At 39.3% G+C, this 18952-nt stretch overlaps 1 protein-coding gene across 4 annotated transcripts in view; it reads right to left on the bottom strand.

Annotated features, from left to right (window-relative positions):
* Nucleotides 1-2113: 2113 nt before the first annotated feature.
* Nucleotides 2114-18952, bottom strand: part of CCDC186 (coiled-coil domain containing 186) — a 33616-nt gene continuing 16777 nt past the window's right edge. For all 4 annotated transcript variants that reach the window (XM_071563571.1, XM_071563573.1, XM_071563572.1 and 1 more), the window contains exons 5-16: nucleotides 17717-17929; nucleotides 16794-16913; nucleotides 16163-16267; nucleotides 15719-15817; nucleotides 14878-14964; nucleotides 14167-14309; nucleotides 10946-11201; nucleotides 10134-10323; nucleotides 8987-9067; nucleotides 7760-7970; nucleotides 6506-6725; nucleotides 2114-5831 (exon numbers count right to left, since the gene is read on the bottom strand). In XM_071563571.1, the coding sequence (XP_071419672.1) occupies nucleotides 5748-5831; nucleotides 6506-6725; nucleotides 7760-7970; nucleotides 8987-9067; nucleotides 10134-10323; nucleotides 10946-11201; nucleotides 14167-14309; nucleotides 14878-14964; nucleotides 15719-15817; nucleotides 16163-16267; nucleotides 16794-16913; nucleotides 17717-17929 (1809 nt within the window). In that variant the 3' untranslated portion in view covers nucleotides 2114-5747. The remainder of the gene's footprint in view (nucleotides 5832-6505; nucleotides 6726-7759; nucleotides 7971-8986; nucleotides 9068-10133; nucleotides 10324-10945; nucleotides 11202-14166; nucleotides 14310-14877; nucleotides 14965-15718; nucleotides 15818-16162; nucleotides 16268-16793; nucleotides 16914-17716; nucleotides 17930-18952) is intronic.

The raw sequence follows: 18952 nt of genomic DNA, 5'->3' as shown, positions 1-18952 counted from the left end.
TTGAAAAACCTTTGCCCTGCAGTTGCACCCTTAATCCATCTCCAAAGGCACTTGTTCTCAGAGAACTGCAGATTGGTTGGTTGGCCCAGGGCAGCTCTTAAGGACTCACCCATCAGCCCAAAGGGAGCAGCAGTGCCTGCCAGGCTGTGCTCATCTATCTTGTGTCTAACACCAGCACTTTGGTTGGAGCTCTCTTCAGGCTTTCATCTGCTGCTTTGCCTTATTCCACACACATGGGATTATTTCAAAATAGAAACTTCTTAAGAAGCTCTTAGACATTCATAGGATTCAGCCTGTTAGTCAGCAAGGTGCTTCACTTGAGGCATTTGAGCAGCCCTGCTGAAATCAGTGGGCAGCTGCATGTGGTCAAGAGCCCAGTGAAACCTGAAGGCCAGAGGATTTCCTACTATAGGGTATCTACTGGAGCAGAACAGCAACAAACACATCAAAGAGCATATTTATACACATTAGATGAGAACAACTTGTTCAGCAGTGCTCTTCTACTGCAACAGTTACATTTATGCATGCAAAAATCTTGCAAAATCTGGCACAGACCCACTGTGGTTTAATGCAAAATAGCCTAAAAACAACTGCAACAACAAAACCCTGAGCAAAGCTCGCTATTAAAAAACCCTCTAAAAATAAAGTATAGAGGGAGAGAAAAATAGCAGTGCTGATTTCCTCATTCACAGTCAGCCAGAGAAGCAAACTGCTTACCACTGGGTTAGATACTTAACACCCAGTAGCTGCAGTATGAGCTTACTTCAGGAGCAAGCACTTAATACCAGTGTGCCCCAAGAACCCTTCCTCTGCACACAGAGCTGTGCTGTGGCAGCACGAGATACAGACCTAAAAACATGGAGGGGAAGCTGTTTACTAAATGGCTACTTGCAAATGCCACCAAAGCCAAAATAAGCATTTGAGGAAGCTTAGCTTCAGGCTGTCGTTTCCAAGCAGCAGCGCTAAGAACTTGGGAAGCAAAAACGAACCTTGATTTTTGGTCACATCTGTCACCAAGAGCTGTATCAGTGGAAAAGACTGGAAAAGAACCTGCAAAATAATTTCAGTAAAGGGTCATTCAAGTAACAATAACCAGAAAACTTACTGGAAGTCCTAGTCCTGGGAAGTTCGTGGTAGTTTGCCATTAAATTTCAGCAGAAAACAGGATACCCCCTTCTCTCATTTAACGTACTCAGAGAGATACTTGAATAAACTCCATAATTATCCCATTCACAGTACTCCTTTCTCCTTTTCTTCTGTCTCTTTCTTTACAATCAGGTTGCAGGGGCAGGACACATCCTACCAATCCAGTTCCCAGGATTTAATGTAAGCACAGTCAAAATGAAAAGCCAACAACCAGTCAGCATCACTTACTATTTTTATAAAATACCATCATGGCTAAAAAAACCAAACTGCACTAGATCTCTACAAGAGAATAAATAAATCAGAGCAGCAAATAGTGTCCCAAATGTCGAGTTGTAGGCCAAGGAACCAGCTCTTGCTGCTGGGACTGTGGGATTGTCAAATTCATACTGCACAAAGTGGACTTGATTGTTGGGGCCACTCACTGGGACTGCAGCACGGAAGTGCAGCACACTCATCACCTGCCCACTGCAGTCTCCACGGGATGAAGCACGGCAGAGAGAGAGAGTGCTGGCCTGCTTTCCCTGGCTTCGCTGCTAAACCCACTGGCAGCATCAGAGAAGAGGCACTGCCACCTCCTGTTTACACGGTGCAACAGGAAAGCAGGGGCTGGCAGCGAGTACAGCCCAGCCAGGATGGGGGGAGCAGCAACGCCTCCAACACTGATCCGATTCCTTCTATACAGTGAAATCCACTTGAGGGGGAACAAGGGGCTTTGATGGTGCCCGCCCTGCCAGCAAGAACAGTCTGCTGACAATGCAGCTCCTTTAGCCCAGAGTACTTGTGTACAAGCATCACAAGGACACCTCTGTGCTGTGAGAATGGGAGGCTCCCAGTTCCTAAAGATGAGCATCTGGCATGGAGCATTCAATGCCACCCCTGCCCAGGCCCTCCCTGAGAGCTGTCAGCACAACCCCGACCCAGCCAGCAGGAAATAAACAGTGGGACAAACCACAGTTCCAAACCAGACTGTCATACATTTGTATGTTTATTATTTCAAAGTACAGTATATACATAAGGTATAGCAATATCTTCAAAAACTTTATACAGAAACAGTTATCTACAAAATTAAACCAACAGACATTCTGTGTATATTCAGATGACTTACGTACATATATTGGAAGAGTCAGTTAAAACACAAAAATAGGAAGGAAATGCCCATTCATCCTGGAAAAGCTCTAAATCCCACCCAGCTCCCTCTGCAATGCAGCCAATTTGCCCATGGACAGGTGAGACACGGGACACCTGACTCCTTGTGCCACCTGCTGCTGGTATTCAGTCATAGTGCTTCCCACTGACAGCAGGAAGGGTGAAGGCCCTTTCTGACAGGCCTTGTCCTCTGAGCCCCCTCCTACATTCGAACACTCGATGCACTGGAAGCCAGAGACATAAAATTTTTTTTAGTTATTAACCAAAACATTGTAATGAAAAAATACTTCATGAGAGATACTGCAGGTGTTGCCAGCAACAAGTGAAAATATCCAGAAAGAAATCAATCTCCAGTTTTCTGGACACTATAAATATTGCACAAGTCTGTGTGGCAGAAAGCCAGTGATTTCTATAGCATAAAATGTTATTCTTCAGGTCAGGTCTGGCTTCAGACAATGACAGTACTGGATTTTACAGAGGGTAGAAAGGCATAGGCAGCTTTCTTGTAGGGTCTCTAACAACATCTGGATGTGTGATGTTCAAATTAAAAGAGCATCCTGAGTATTCGAGAAACAGATGTTTAAGCCTGTAAGACACAACTAGCTACAAGCTTGGAATTCTCAAAAGTAGCCTGTGGCAATTACATATCTAATGGACACAATTTCAGTGACAGGCATGTAGCTAAATGCTTCAGGCTGCCTTCATATTTAGTTTCTCTCTAAAATTCAGTTTATCTGAGGACAATTTTCAGTTTCAGGTTTATAATATGAAGTTTCCAAAACAAGGGTAAGTGGAATGCGATTTCAAGCAAGACTTGCACCCACTCTGCACCAGCTGGTGCTCACCTGTGTGAACCACTCCACAGGAACACATCTTTCTGTGCACCAACAGTATAACCCTCCTGACATGCAAACCCCATGGAAACCACCACACGTGTCTTGCCAGCAACACTTTTTATGGCTCATACATCACTGCCTTTCAGAAATGAGGAACAGCAAAGTTGCTGGCTGACCCCACCAGGTGTTCATCACATTCTCAGCTTACTAGAGAGCCATTTCCCAATGTGCAAGTGAGAATGGCATTTACACTGCTAACAGGTATGTTTAAAGTAACGCCTGTGAATGACAACTTTGGTCCACAAAAGTAATGTGCACAATAAACATTGTGGTATTTTGTCTGCTTTGTGTATCTCCATAGTGAAGAAAAAAATAAAACTTTGAGAAGTTACAAGTGCTACAAGAGGAAGCAGCATTTCCAGCAGGGCAGGAGGACAGCTAACAAGGTTTCTCAAATAACTTAAAAGGAGAAACAACCATGCCAAAAAGAAATAAGAATTTCCACATCATTGCACTGATTCCATCTGCACCACACCTCTCCTTCATTCACACTGTACACCTGAAGAACATACATTAAATTATTACAATATTAACATGGTATCTAAAATACTGGAGTCACTCAGCTGAACGTCTGAAAATATCTGGAGATCTGGTATGTTAAAGCATGAAAACACAAACATACAAGAGCTAGGCTATGTTTTAGCATGCAAATTGTTCTAAAATACTTTCTCTCAGCAGAAGATCCAGTTCAGTCATAAACAACTGTCTGTTCACTTCCTAGAAGTTGGTGACATATCTCTTTCAGCAAAGCCGCACATTTTCCTCTTCAACATCACTTAAATAACAGTAAAGCAGAGGTAGTCCCATGACTGGACTGGTCCAAATTCCCTAACACTTCAGATAAACATTCCTCTCAGGAATTAAAAAAATAGATGTATAAAACCCACCCAGATTAAAGGCTTGCAGTTTCTCCATAATGCTCAGTCAGATTTTAAATTATTTGTTCCCACTCCCCCCTTCTAAATAAATACTTGATCCTTTGACACTGAAAGGACCTGCCCTCCCAGACTCTTGAAGGTCTCTGGATGACAAACCAGGTCTTGATCCCCCACAAGGACTTTCAGAGATGCCAGTCTTTAAAGGAACAAGGAAATCTTGCTGTCTTGAACCAAACTATTCAAACCAAATCAGCCCTAAGTCATCCATGTGTAGGATGTGAAAGGTGCCTGCAGTAAGTCAGATTCTTACACACCATCCCTTCTTCTCATTAAAATAGCTAAAACACTGCTATTGTAAATGTACATGGACTCTTCTTTCATGACAATAGGAAGTTCAAGTATTTAATAAAAACCTGAAGTACATACTTACACTGTAATCTGATCTATTTATTTTGGTCAAAAGGCAATAGATACTGAAACTATGCATTTACTGCTGGAATAGTGATATTTTGGATCCTGTATATTACTTATTCTGGAATTAAAATGTGAACATGATGTTGTGATTAACCTAAATTTTGTCACCTTGATACTCTTCCTCCATCACCCTCTCACCCAGTGAAGGACTAAATAACAGCTCTAAGTTTGTGCCATTTTGACCAACTCATTCTTTAGAACAGTAAAATCAAAGAGGTGCACACATTTCTGTGCCACTTCCACAGTCCAGTAATAGATTAAAATCCCATTTAGATATTTTTCTCTCTTTTTACCATTACTTTCACAGAGTAGTCTAGCCACTGGTAATGAGAAAAGTTAGTTAGCTTCTGTGTCTTTGAAACAGATGCAATCACCATGTCTGTGTACATGCATAACAACAGGCAACTAAAACTTCTACTTCTTAAATGCTGTTATGCAAAAGCCAAGAAAACTTTATTAACCAATTATCTGATATCAGACTTCTTTAGCTCTGTATGTCTAAAGATCAAGGGTTTAAAGCATTTGAACTGACATTTGTTTCAATTACATGTACTCAAGACCTGAATCAGAAAGCTACTTAATCCCTTAGTTTTACTGTTGTTTCACTTCATTTGCATAAACAAACTGACCAGTTGAATGTTAATCTAAAGCAGAAAATATGCAATAGCATGGTCACCACTTAAAAACCAAAATTTTGTGACAAAGCATTTTTCCATGCACATGTCAAAAATGCTTAATCAGCCTAAGGATCAGAAATAATATCCAAGAACAGAAATAATGTCAGAAAGCCCTTAAAGCTCAGTAACACTTGATATGTTCAAAAGCAACTAAGACATACTTGGATTTATTTTTTTCAAGCTCTATCATTAAGAGATTGGTTATTATACAGTGAAGGAATTAAAATCTCACAGCAACTCACTCAAAACACAGTATGCACTGCAAAGCATCTGCATGTCATTTCAAATAAAAGTTCTAGATAAACATAGTGTGTAGTGAAATTCAGCAGCTCCTCAGGCTGGTACTGGGTCAACAGAACCACAGTGATGCCAAACCCCATCGATCTCTCACACAGCTAAGCCTCTGTGGTCAAAGGCTTCTTTTGCAAAATACCAGATGCTTGTTGCTGGCAGGCAAAGTGTAAAAAACAGTGCTCGGTAGCACCTGCCTCTTCTGCGTCTTCATGTTGGTTAGTCCATAGAAGTTTTAGTTATGTCTGCTTTATTCTCTGTTCCAGTTCATGCTTGTGTTTAATAAGTCGTTCTATTTCTGTTCCTAGAGTTTGAAGGTTTTCCTTTGGGGGGGGAGAAAAATGATAGGGCAAGTTATACAGGGAAAATGAGTCAATCAGCACAAAATGCACTAATAAGTTAAAATTACTGTTTATGTCAGCAGGTTGACACTTTGAAGTATTCAGAACAAATGCAAATGATGAGAGAACTGGAGAAAACCAAGCTCACTTCAACATAGGACACAAAGCTCTCAGTAAGTCTTTTTGTGCAGTTACTGACATTCTACAGCATGTCTAGAAAGTACAACGCTTAAGGGGAATAATAATTTTAGGAAGAGACCTCCAACTTCAGCAGAACACTGCAGTCCAGCTGGCAGCCTGCACACCATTTTCAAGCTTGCCAGCACTCCCTTGCAGCAGAAGTGCTGCCCCAACAGCTCAGGAGGGTACCCAGGTGCTGGCACAGGGCCAGGCAGGCAGAGCCCAGGATCCTGGCTCCATGGGACTGGGAGAGAGCACAGAGAAGGCACAGGCAGCAGACCATTAGTGCACCACACTCCAAGGATCCCAAACCAGAGGTTCAGCTTGGATCATGTCACATAACTGTCTGGTTAACCCAGTGCTATCAGTGCACCAATTCACAATGAGGTGACTTCTGAAAAGCCTTTTAACTGCTTGCATCTCTGAAGACAGCACCTCAGAAGCACAAGAGTGAAAGAACTGGCATAGCTACTCACTTTCAATGTAATATTTTTCAGTAATGTATCTTCTAACACAGCCTGTAGCTTCCTGTTTATCTCCAAGGAGAGTTCCAACGTGAGACCACTGTCTGCAGGATGAGATGTATACAGAGATGCCATAATTCCACCCCGTCTACTCAAGTGTACTTTGTTGAAGTCAGAGGCCTCTGATGACAGTGTTCCAGCTTCTTCCCGTAAAATATAACTCTGAATAATTCTGGGGGATAAAAAAAAAATAATAAACCAACATCACAACGTTACAAGGCAGCGAAAAGTCAGACACTGAAGTAACTTCAGATTCCCAACATGAGTAGTGTTATTTAAGCAGTACTGTATTAAAAAGCAGTATAAAATTTACTCCTGCAATTTCAAAGTCAGAAAAACCTTGGATACCAAAAGTGATAGAGGAGATGCTGGTAACTACAATGCACAAGGTTTACTTATTTACAAGTATTCTGAAAAGATACTGGGACAAAAAAGGTACTTAAAGGCTCTACTTTTCTATGCTGAAAGACTCCAGAGAGAGAATCTTAAGCTTTCTATATATGAGACAAAAATTAGAAAGTCTCTTCTCAAGAGTCTTCTCAAGCTGTGATCATGTTCTATGAAACAGGACCAGATGGGCATGAATGTATGGACTCATTAAGCAAGGGCTATTCTTAACAGGCAACTGCACTTTCCAGAGGAAGGCATATGCCAGCACTGCTTCCCTCCTAACTAAAGTTCCAGACATTATCCTGTAAGATGAGATTTCCATTTAAGTGAAATCTTGTCTCACACATTAACTACTGACCACCTTTGGCTCAGATATATCATTTGTGATATATATGCCAGACTACCATCTGGAGTTATGCAGATACTCCTTCCAAAACAAACACTTACAATCAGCACCCTTTTAAGCACATGAAGAGAATGGACTCTTCTGTTAGCCAGTGGCAGCAGTCCACCTCAAATCAGCCACCTGGTGACCATTTTGCTACCAAAACCCCACTTGCATCAGTTATTCCTCCTGAAAAAAATTAGTAATAGTAGTAATTTTCAAAAACTTGGCAATTACCATAACTGCTTGGGAAAGATAAGGAAAAACCCCTAAGACTAATCCTACCTTTGAAATGTACTATCACTGCAATGTTTTTTATTATTTTAAACATTTTCATTTAGACAATTACTTGTTTTACTTAAAATTCAAAATATTTCTCTAGTGCATTAGCTCAACACTGAAGAACTGTATGAACAGAATACAGAACATACTTTGTTTTTTTTCTGATTTCCTCCACCAGTTGTTTGATGTGATCCTCCATAAACTCCATCTTCTCATTTTTTCGAGCATGTGCCTTCTGTAGCCTCAGTATTCTTTCAACCAAGACAGCCTTGTCCACCTCTGGGAAGCTATCCACAGCCACTGCAGATCCAGTGTTCTCAGGTGACCGATCCTCATTGCTGCTGCGCGCATTAAGGGACCCTGAAACACACCCACACGTGTAAAAACTCCTTTTTATACCAGGTAAAGTGCCCCACCAGTGCACTGCATGCATTCATTGCTTCAGGAGCTTAGGATAACTCCTTCAGGATGTCAGTTTTCCACTAACATGGTGGGGGTTTGCATAGACAATCCTTAGGGACAGGCTGAGACAGCAGTGCAGTCTCCTTGCATGGGTGTACCTCCTTTAGCCCAAGTGTGCTTCCTTCAGTAATGCTTATTCTGCTTCAACACCTTCATATTCATCAACTTTGTTCAAGACTGAGCTGATTTTAAATATATCCACTTTGAACTCCACTAAAATTACAACACTATGAAAACTGTACAGACTGACAAAAGCCCTGTGTATAAACACTCCACAGCACTGATCACTTCAGAGTATGAAGTATTTTCTTTACTTTCTGTTCTTCTTTCTAAGCATTTGTCTTTCTCACACAGTGACATTACGGGACACTTTGACACAACTAACCCAACTTAAACCACCAAAAAATCAAGGAAGGAAACAGATGTCATTTTCAGTGCTAAAGATCACTGCTTTAGTTCTAACCAGATAGAAACCAATGAATTCTACACAAACCCACTCATGCCTCAAATGATGCTAATTGATTTATCATTTACACAGTTGCAACTGTCAATAAGGCAATTAAACAACACTGCTCATTTTTGTTTTGCCTCTGGCAGAATGTAAAATGGTCCTCTGTAAACTGAGTCTCCCGAGCTTCCTTCAAAGGTAAAAGCACCAAAATAAAACTGATAGTTATTTAAAAAGAACCAAGGGATATAAACATCCCAAACATTACACTTTAATCTCTTAATAAGTACCTACAACTGCAGTCAGCCAAGTGCACTTTGGTGCTATTTTGTCAGCTTTAATGGGAGGCTGCCCACACACTGCATATGCACAAACCACAGAAAGAGCAAGGCTCATGGCAGCACACCATGGCAACCTCATTAAAACTGAAGGGTTGTTTGGGCAGCCCTGCTATGTGCTGTATTACCTGATGAACTGGAACGGCTCCCCATGCTGCTGACTTCTTTGTCATAAATACCATTTTCCATCTGATCCAATTTCCTCCGTGCTAAAAAAGTGTAACAAAATGATGGTTACCAACAGCAGATTAAAAACTAAAAATTTAAAACTTTAATCCTCTATCTGCACTAATTTAACACTGCTTGACAGCTGCAAGATGATGATAGCAACTGAAAATAAACCCCAAAACCAAACAGCTCCCCAACTCTGGCCCTGACCATGAAGTACATGAATGTATTACCCACCACAACCCCTAAACACTGCAGCAATTGCCTGTTAAGGGGGTAATACCATACACAGGATTAACTGGGAACACTAAGACTAAATTGGATTTTATTTTTGAATAGGACTGCTCTGTAAATAACTCTTGAATGGAAGAATGGCAGCTTTGTTCCAGCATCTCATAACTGTATCACTACAGCCAGCCCAATGCAGTACTTGTACCAGAAGCACCACTCACTCTCAGTGGAGATAGAGAAGGAAAGCACACAGCTGTTCCTGTATGGACAAAAAGGGACATGGAACTTATCTTGCACAATGCCAATAGGACCTCTTCTTTCAAACTCACTTCAAACAGATTTGATTATCTTCAAATCTATTTGCATTCAGAACATATGTATTATTGGGTATTTGATGACTTCTATTTGTAGACAAAATTAGTCAGCAGTCTCTCCATATTCAGCTTTAAAAACTGAAGTGTTCTGTTTAATGTACTAAAAAATAACTGTCACCAGCAATTCCTGATAGTCAGCAGCTAGGAAACTTCTAGCAACTTTTGAACATACTCCTACACAGGCCAGCATGCATATATATTCACTGTGACATTTAAGTAGTCACATACACTGCAACAAAGACCAAGCTCTTTTGAAATAAATCTTTCATATTAGGTCTAAGCCCACATCAAAAGTTATATTTAAAACTGAAAACTGACAGAAAGGTCTGTAACTGCAGCTTCCACAAGATGTCACTTGCTCACTCACTCTCGTTGTCTTTAGGGACAGAGAGCTTGAAGGGCAACACTCAAGCAGCAGTGCGCACACACAGACAACAGCGCTCTCCCACACTGTGAAGGGGTTCACAGATGGGGCTGACTCATAACAGAAAGTAATTTCCACCTAGCTGAAGTTGTTTTGTGAGGTCTTTCAGGTTTGCTGCGTGCTTGCGCTTCTGTGTCGCCAGGTCATCCTTCAGTTCATCCACGTGAATCTTCAATGCTGCTCGTTCCTCCTGCTCTGACGCCAGCTGAGCCTGCAGGGTCTCAACCTCCAACTTTCGCTGATCCTCCTGCTTCTGTAACTTTGTGGCCTGAAATGGTAATTTTATTTCCAGTCATACACAAACACATTCTAGCCTAACCATACTGTAAGCTCAGCAGCTCTAACTGCACTTTTCACCTGAGAATCTTTCACATTTTTTACTTATTGTTTAGGCTGAATACTGGCACTGCAGATGAATAGTAGGATTCCTGAACTATCTCCAAAATGTCTAGATGATAAAGTACAAACCCTTGCAGAGCTGTATAGTAGTTACACTACCTTCCATGACACACTAAGTTTATTAAAAATTACATTTATCTCATACTACAAACGAGACTTGAGAAACAGTTTACACTAATAAATTTCACAGGAAAATGACAACCTTATGTTTGTTTCAATGACAGCTGCACAGAGAACAACTCTCTGCACTGCATCAAAGATAAAAAGAGCAACACAATAACACCTCCTCATTCCAATGCAGCATGCCTCAGGATTTTTTTTCCCTTAGGAACATGAGGTGTTCATATCCCACTACTCTTCTACCAAACTGGCAAACTCCATGAGAAACTGCAGTCAGTTAAGCAAAGACACAATGTAGTATTCATGTGCCACATCTTTATCTGTGTCAGGTATCATGCTAGTGCAAAAAACAAGCTGCACACTGTACTCACCAGATCATCTTTAGTCTGTTGAACACATTCCAGCTGATTCTGCAGCTCTCTTTCGCTGTGAGAAAGCTTATCCAACTGGCTCTGTAAGGAATTGTTTTCAGACTGAAGCTGTGCATTCTTACTGGTTAATTTTTCAGTGAATACCAATAGCTCAGATTCTCTTTTCCGACTACCTTCAATGTCCTTCTGGAGATCAGCAACCAGAGAATTGAAACCATCTACTTCTTCCTTTAAAGCATTGATTTCTTGTTCATCTCTGTCAAAACAATTGTATCTTATTAGGGATAACCTGAGCTTAAAGACATGACATCTTACTGAAATAAAGTCATGCAGGTCAAGCCCAAATAAGTTAGTCAGTCACTGGATGATTTTAAATATCAAATTTTCACTTGATTTCATGACATGCTGCGGTGATGAAGTGACAAGTATTTGCACCCCAAAAGAAGGACAAGCAGGCATTAGCTCCTTCAAGGAAAACTATCTCTATATTCAACTTCCTGAGCTTCAGAACAGGGTACAAACAAAACCCTCAAAACCAGACCCGGTAAATAAGAGGAAGGTCTGTAAACTCAAGGGTGACCTTTCTGCAAGAGGACTTGTCTTCAAGGGATGAAGGACTTGTCTTCATGCTCCAGTTCTGAGCTTTTCCAGGACAGCAGTACAGTGATTTCTGAAACATCCCTCCCCAAGCAGTGCCACTCTGAATCAAAGGACCTGTCTTACTCCACTATTCCTTCCCTGAAAAACAAGTGCCTTTCTCTACAATTCAAGTTCTTGTTTCTACTGAAACACTCCAATTAGAAGACTTTTGATGTATTGCACGTAATACATTTGAGTGAAAAATGCTGTATCTTCAGTTATCATCAACATTTAAGAGAAAATGTTTGACATTAATTGCAAAATTAAACAGCTCTTAAAAACATTACAAACTAAAAATGTCCCTCTCTCATTTGCTCTTGCAATATTACTTCATTAGTTATTCAATCACAGAATTTTCTACACCTTTTCTAAAATTTTACCTTTCAACATTAGCAGAAAAATGCTAATCCCTCAATTCTCTCACAGGGAGTGTGCATATTCAAATTTTAAAATAAAACAAGAGCACATTTAGTTCCCTGACAGACAGTGTAATTACCAGGAGGCTCAATTCAATTTAGATCAACAATCCTGTATCAGTATGTTTCTCCAAACAGAGCTGAGATACACTCAATCCAAATCATTAATAATTCTGAAAATGAACCATAATTTTGCAAAACTAAGTAACTGAATTCCACTAGAGCTCAATTACTCTAAGTTAGATGCTTCCAGCTACCAGTTTGAAGTGTGCACGTGGGTCAGGACAACAGAAGTTTGCAATCATTGCTCTACTAAAGGGTAATACCCAATGTACTGCACCCTGCCTTTACAGTCTTTTTTAGGCTAATTCCACCTTTCAGAAGACTTAAAACTGAACAACAACCACATAAATTTTTTCAGCCACTTGTGCTGCAAAATATCTCACCTGTAGCTCCCATTTAAGAATCTATGCCAGCAGGCTATGCTTGTATTTTACGTTTTCAAATATGTGGTTTCATTATGACAGGAGAAATCTCTGCCTAGAGGTCAGGGTTGAACCAGGCAGTATTAAATGTTTAGACCATTTTAAAAGAGATCTCTAACCAATCCTAAAAGTTTGCCAGTGAAGGAAACCAGGGAACACTGGAGGTCATCAGTATCCAGTTCACCCAGGAAGCTCTTCCCAGCATAGAACCAAAAATGATCTTCCTGCAGTGAACAAGGACAGCTGAACATTCCCTTTGTAACACAGCCTTTTGTACATTTCAGGATGTTTGCTTTCCATCTTCTCCTCCCTAGGCTAAAGAAACCTGCCTCCTCTATTCTTTTCTCATAAAGAAAATAGGTAAGATTTTGTGTGAATGAAGATGAAATTCCTTCCATTTGCTTCCAAGAAAATGAAGGCGGTTCAGTTTATTTATTCTACAGAGCAACAGGTAAAAGAGGGCAAGATTCCAGGATTCCTCTTTCATAGATGCTAACAAGAATTTACCAGTCAAAGTCTTAAAATCTGTGGTTGATATTGAAGAACTTTGCCATTCTAAGGAATACTGAAAACATCTTAAAGTCTTTTAAAGGAGAAATAAAAGACAGTATAAAATTTGATGTAGGGATAATAAATCTTGTATGGGAATGATACTGAAAAAACCCTCCAAACAGAAAAGGAATGATAGATATTTAAGCATGTCTCAGTTACTGAGAAGAAAGGATAACTGAAAAGACATATTTGTAGTTCCCCCCCCCTTAGATCACAGTCACTTTAATTCATTTGGCAAGATTCCAAATGAAAAATAACTGTTACTGGTCCAAGTGTAGGCTTCAGTTGTCTCCGTTTGCAGTTTCCCTAGAAAGGCTGAAGACACAGTGACAAAACAGTGACCAGCACACAGCAAAGAGAAAGAGTTTAGTTTTCTAAATTCTGATAAAAGCCTATAATTAATGAAGTATTTTTCAATGATAAATGAGAATTTTTTAATAGCACAAGAAGGACACATGGGTGGTTCTGCTTATCTGACATTGACCTATATCTCCATTTATGCAACAGCACTAGAACCAGTAGAGTGGAGACCATTTGTATGTTCTGGTCCTTATGTACCACCCAGAAATGTGACTATGCTCAGACACTCCTGAATTGTGTCTGAGCCCAACCCTTTTGAGATTATTTCCCTCACATTCTTAAATGAGCAAACTTTGACACAGCAGAATCAATTCCAGTCCATTAGAAATACAAGTGCTCCATACTGTCTGAACACAGCATCTCTCAAGTACATAAAATTCTTTTCATTAAATACTTTCATTCATCCATCACAACTGCACAATTACAAAGCAATCCATCTTTCCAGTTTAGTTGCTTCTCCCCAGTCTTTCAAAAAAATAAACCCACTGGGCAGATACCTAAAAGGCCTAACTTCCTACAGAGTATGCTGGAAATTAAGCACTCCTTATTCTAATAATGAAAGACATTAAACCAGATTTATCAATCTCAATCCCCTTGTTTTATGAGAGATCACCAAGGTTGATCTCCAGTACCTGCAATATTGATTTAAATTAGGACAGGGATTCTAAAAAATTACAACACATTTTAAATCATCAGTAACTTCAATAGAGAAAACACTTCCACATCTCAGAGAATCTTTTAAATCATTACTCAAAGTGCACAGCTGTACCTCTGATGTTGATCCTGCAGGTGATCTACAGTTTTGACTCTGTCCAGTAAATTCTGAATTTCAGTTTTCTGTCTATTTATTATTTCTTTATACTTGGATAACTCATCTTCTGTTCTTAAACGCTCATCCTCTAGACACTTGACCTAAATAGGAAAAAAAAATCAGAAACTATGCAATCTCACAAATTTCAGAGGTAAATTATTCTCATATGTCTAGATTGTTGTACAAAGCTCACATGTTAATTTTTTGGTGGTTTCAAGTGCTTAGAGCAATACCCCAAAATATTTCAGATCAAATACAGTCAGAAAAATAAAACAAACGAAATAATTAAATTCAACAAGTGTGATTAACCAGTTTTGATCAAAGACTCAAACTTATCACCCTAATGGACCAGGACCCACAGACATCCTCTTTCCCCCATTACCAAGCCAAACCCTTAGTATCTTCCTTTTTCTACAGTCCTGTTGAGCTAAATTCCCCACTCTGGATAAAGTGACTGACATGCTGATCCACCGACTGTCCACAAGTTATGGACAGCATATACTCCTTTACCAGAGGTCACATGAGCCTTCTAGTCTCATTCCAGCCAGTCACTAATCACACCATTTATTCCAAAAGAAGCAAAAGTACTATTTAAGAGACTGAATGCCTTGTTCCAAACCCCAACACTCTGCTTTCAGCCCCAGAGCAATCCAGCACAGCACTTGCTACCTTTGTTCTCAGTGTTCGAAGCTCATCCATTCCTTCCTTAAATGTCCTCTTCAGGTCTTCCAGTTCTTTTATTTTTGCATGATGCACCTTTGCAAAGGGTAAAAAGTTCATTGAGAAAACTAAATGTACAATGGCATCTCAAAAAAATCTGAGCCCAGACAGGCCACTACAGCAGCTGAGAGGGCTTGAGGGAGGACAGGTAACCCAAAGGGTTGGTTACTTCTTCAAAAAGCAAAGCAAAACCTCAAAGCTTCTGTATTCTCAGAACTGAGAAGAAAAGCAAGATTACATACTCTGGATTTAGGTATACAAATGGCTAAAACCATTTGTCTGTGCCACAACAGCCCCTGGGGAAAGTTCTAGGCAAACTGACACTTGGTCAGCCCTGAAGATGGCACATACGAGCTGTGAGCAGGTAACTACATCACTATGGAATTTCACTCCACACAGAACAGAGGCTGTTTCTTGTCTCACCTTGCCATATAGCTTGGTAAAACACTGGTCAGAGAAAGAGCTGTTTATTATGTGAATTTGTGCTTTAAATTACAGCAACATTCATGTTTATAAACGAAAGAGCAGTTATTTTGCCCTCATTATATCATTTTTCTCTTAACTTTGTTTTTAAAAAGTGAATTCAAGGTAGTACCTGAAAACATCCTCCAAAAAGCAGTGCTGGAGGCAGACCCTGGGATGTAGTATTAGGCCAAAAAAGGGAAACCTAACCCAAAGAGTTTGGCAAACACTGAAAGCAGCTTAAAATAAGATTCTCAAAATTAAAATCTCATGGAATTCTTAATTACTAAATTGCCAATTGTGTGGGCTTCACACACTACACAGTTACCTCCATATGATCAGACTTCTCCTGAGTTTGCTTCTCTAGTTCTCCTTTAGTTACTCGGAGCTTTGCATCCAATTCATTCGATTTAATTTCTTCTGGCTCCTAAAGGGATTAAAGAAACATAAGTAGTTTAAGAGTTTTATATTCCCCTTTCAAGTACTATATTGAGAGTACAGACAGATTTTCATATCACAGTGTCTTTCCTACAGATACGTATCTAATAATCCTGACCAGGACAAGAAAGATCCCCCCACACTGCACACCAACAAGGACAAACATTTTCTCTTTTATTTAACAATTTTTCAGTAAAGAAATCAGTCACTATTCATCTCAGCTTTGTATCTTGCACAGGATAATTCTTCTCTTCTACAGCTTAAGATACAAAGGAAGGAAAAAGAAGACTCGGACACTAAACATTACTTTGACTTTCTGAAAACATGTACCTACTTGATAGGATTTTATCATTTCTTGACAGTTTTTCCTTATCTGATCTGCCTCTTCTTTTGCTTCTGTTAATTTTGTCATTGCATCTTTGAGACATTCTTTGGTTTCCTACAAAAACAGTAATAAAGAATGGGTTAAAACTAGTTAAACCTGTTTATCTAATTTAAACTGGAAAGAAAATTTCTCATAATAAAACTTCCTATTTCAGTATGGAAAAATAACAAAACAAAAAGTCTTCTTGCTTCCATTCAACTACTGTTTTACGCTTTACGCTGTACCCACTTTCACTAGTCCCAACACTGAAAGCACAACAAAATGATCCCTTGTTTGTGTGCCAAACACATTTTAAGATAACAGATTTAACTCTATCACTTAAAAACTAAATATGACAGTTAATTCAAACAAACAAAAAACCACAAGAAATTGAAAGTTGATAGTCAGATTAAATAGAACGCTCCCCTACACCCTCCCCTCAAATCCTTTCAGACTATTCTGACTCTTGCTGCAGGTGATCAAATTAAACAACCCAAAACACTTTAGAAATAGATTTTAACACTATATAAAAAGTAAACAGTATAACGACTACATTACTGACTATATTTTCATGTCATAGTACCAGCACCACTTCACTAACCTTGTGTGAATCCATTTCTGTTTTCAATTTGTTCTGGGCCCATTTTACTTTGATAACATGAGAATTGATTTCTTCTTTCAGTTTTTCTATTTCTCTGTTGAGTCGAGTGGCTTCACCATCCTAAAAAATTTCATAGGTTTTACTATAATTTAAATCATCCAGTGCTTCTACAACAAGACTTCTGTTCAATGACAAGCTTTTTTTTCCCCCCCCTTAATGTCTGGATTTTGCAAAATCATGGACATAAGTATTTGAGAATGGCTGCTAATGCTTTAGCCCATGATCCAGTGAGAAACCCCCTCCATTACTGTTTTGTTTGAATACCAAGGTCAGGTTGTATTAGTGTATGTTAATGTCACATATCTGTTAAAAGACAAGGCATAGTCTATAGTTCTGATCTCGAATATCTCCTGGGCAAACTGTACAGTCCTTTTTTGTTCTTTTTTTTTATAAGAATGAGGTTCCAATTGGTAAGCACACTTTTGGAATTAGGCCTGGAAAATCCTATTGCTTTATTTTCAATTTTTAGTTACAAAAGAGGAACCAGAGAGTGAAAACAGAAAAACATCAAAAAAGAACTGCAATAATTTAATGCCACTGCAGCCTTTAAAAAAAAATCCAAACCACCGAGAAATTACCTCAAAATCTAGACATGTGCAACAAGCAGTCTTTTCAGTTTTGTCAGAAAAATCCCTAACATTTCACAAACAAATATTCAGGGAAATATTAAAAGGAACTTCAAAAAGATGATGACGAGAATTCAGTAGCTTCTTCCCCTTCACTTGGAGAAAAGGTGTTTTCACAACTATACAGCAAAACCAAAACAGGTTTCTTTCACCAAGTACAACAGCAAACAAGTGATAAGGGTTTTCTGACAGTGCTCTTAATCATTCCCTCCAGTCATACAGCAAAGCTTGGAGTACCTTAGTTTCATAGAGTTGGTGCAATCTTCCTTTTTCCTGAGAAAGCTGTTTGATTTTATTAATATGCTTTTCTATTTCTTTGTTTGCATCTCTCACTTTTCTCTCAAGGATCTCCTTTTCTTTCCGGAGGTCAAGTGACTCCTTCTCCCCTCGGACGTATTTCATCACCATTGTTTCCTTCTCATGCCGTGCCTCCTCACACTTCTTGTTTGCCTTGAAAAATACCAAAAGAGAATGAATCAATCTTGCATTTCATAGTTAACTATTGTAAGACACTACTGGATATTTTCAGTATTGCAGTAAAGTAGCATAACAAGGCAGGACTCAAAAGCTCCAGTTTTGCAAAGATTAACTTGAGATTCCTCTTAAGCACTGGAATTACTCATACATCTAATGGTGAATATGCACCTAAGGAGCTGCAGCATCACAGCTAAACATCTCAAATGCGTTATCAATACATTAGTAATGTGGTATATAATTTCTTGTTTGAGAAGGAAAGAAGTGTATTTGGAAGTTTTAGTAACAAAATAATTTTACAAATACTCAGTACCAGGCCTCTGTCTTCCCTCAACCACATGCCAACAGAACAGTCTTTATCCAGTGGATTTTTTTTCATAGAATCATAGAATCGATTGGGTTGGAAAAGACCTCTGAGATCATCAAGTCCAACCCTGGGTCCAACTCCAGTCCCTTTATCAGATCATGGCACTCAGTGCCACGGCCAATCTCAGTTTAAAATCCTCCAGGAATGGGGAATCCACCCCCTCTCTGGGCAGCCCATTCCAATGCCTGAGCACTCTCTCTGCAAAGAATTTTTTTCTGATCTCCAACTTAAATTTCCCCTGGCAGAGCTTGAGCCCATCCACCCTTGTCCTATTGCTGAGTGCCTGGTTTACTTTTCAGTGGCTTATTTTTACAGGTCCCCTCCATCCCAGCACTAATAAATTCTGCTTCAAATTAGGAAAAAAAAATAAATCAGACATTAAGCTTTAGAGTATATTCAACAGAGAAAATACTTGGCATAATATTTTATTAAGAAGGAAAAAAAACTCAGATATCAGTAATACATAAAAGCAAAATAAGAGCTTTGTGCTGGAGTTGAGAAAAAACATTAAATTTTCTGATAGCCTGTCTGAAAAAAGCCATTTCCAACTTTTACCCATTTTGAATTAAGTTCTGCTTAGAGGTAAGAAAAATGAGATTTCCTTGAGGGCTAAATGTCATACATATAACAAT

The sequence above is a fragment of the Pithys albifrons genome, chromosome 9, assembly GCF_047495875.1.
Source record: "Pithys albifrons albifrons isolate INPA30051 chromosome 9, PitAlb_v1, whole genome shotgun sequence".
Lineage (NCBI taxonomy): Eukaryota > Metazoa > Chordata > Aves > Passeriformes > Thamnophilidae > Pithys > Pithys albifrons.
The sequence above is the reverse complement of the archived record's forward strand: the minus strand, read 5'-3'. Positions and strand labels throughout refer to the sequence as shown.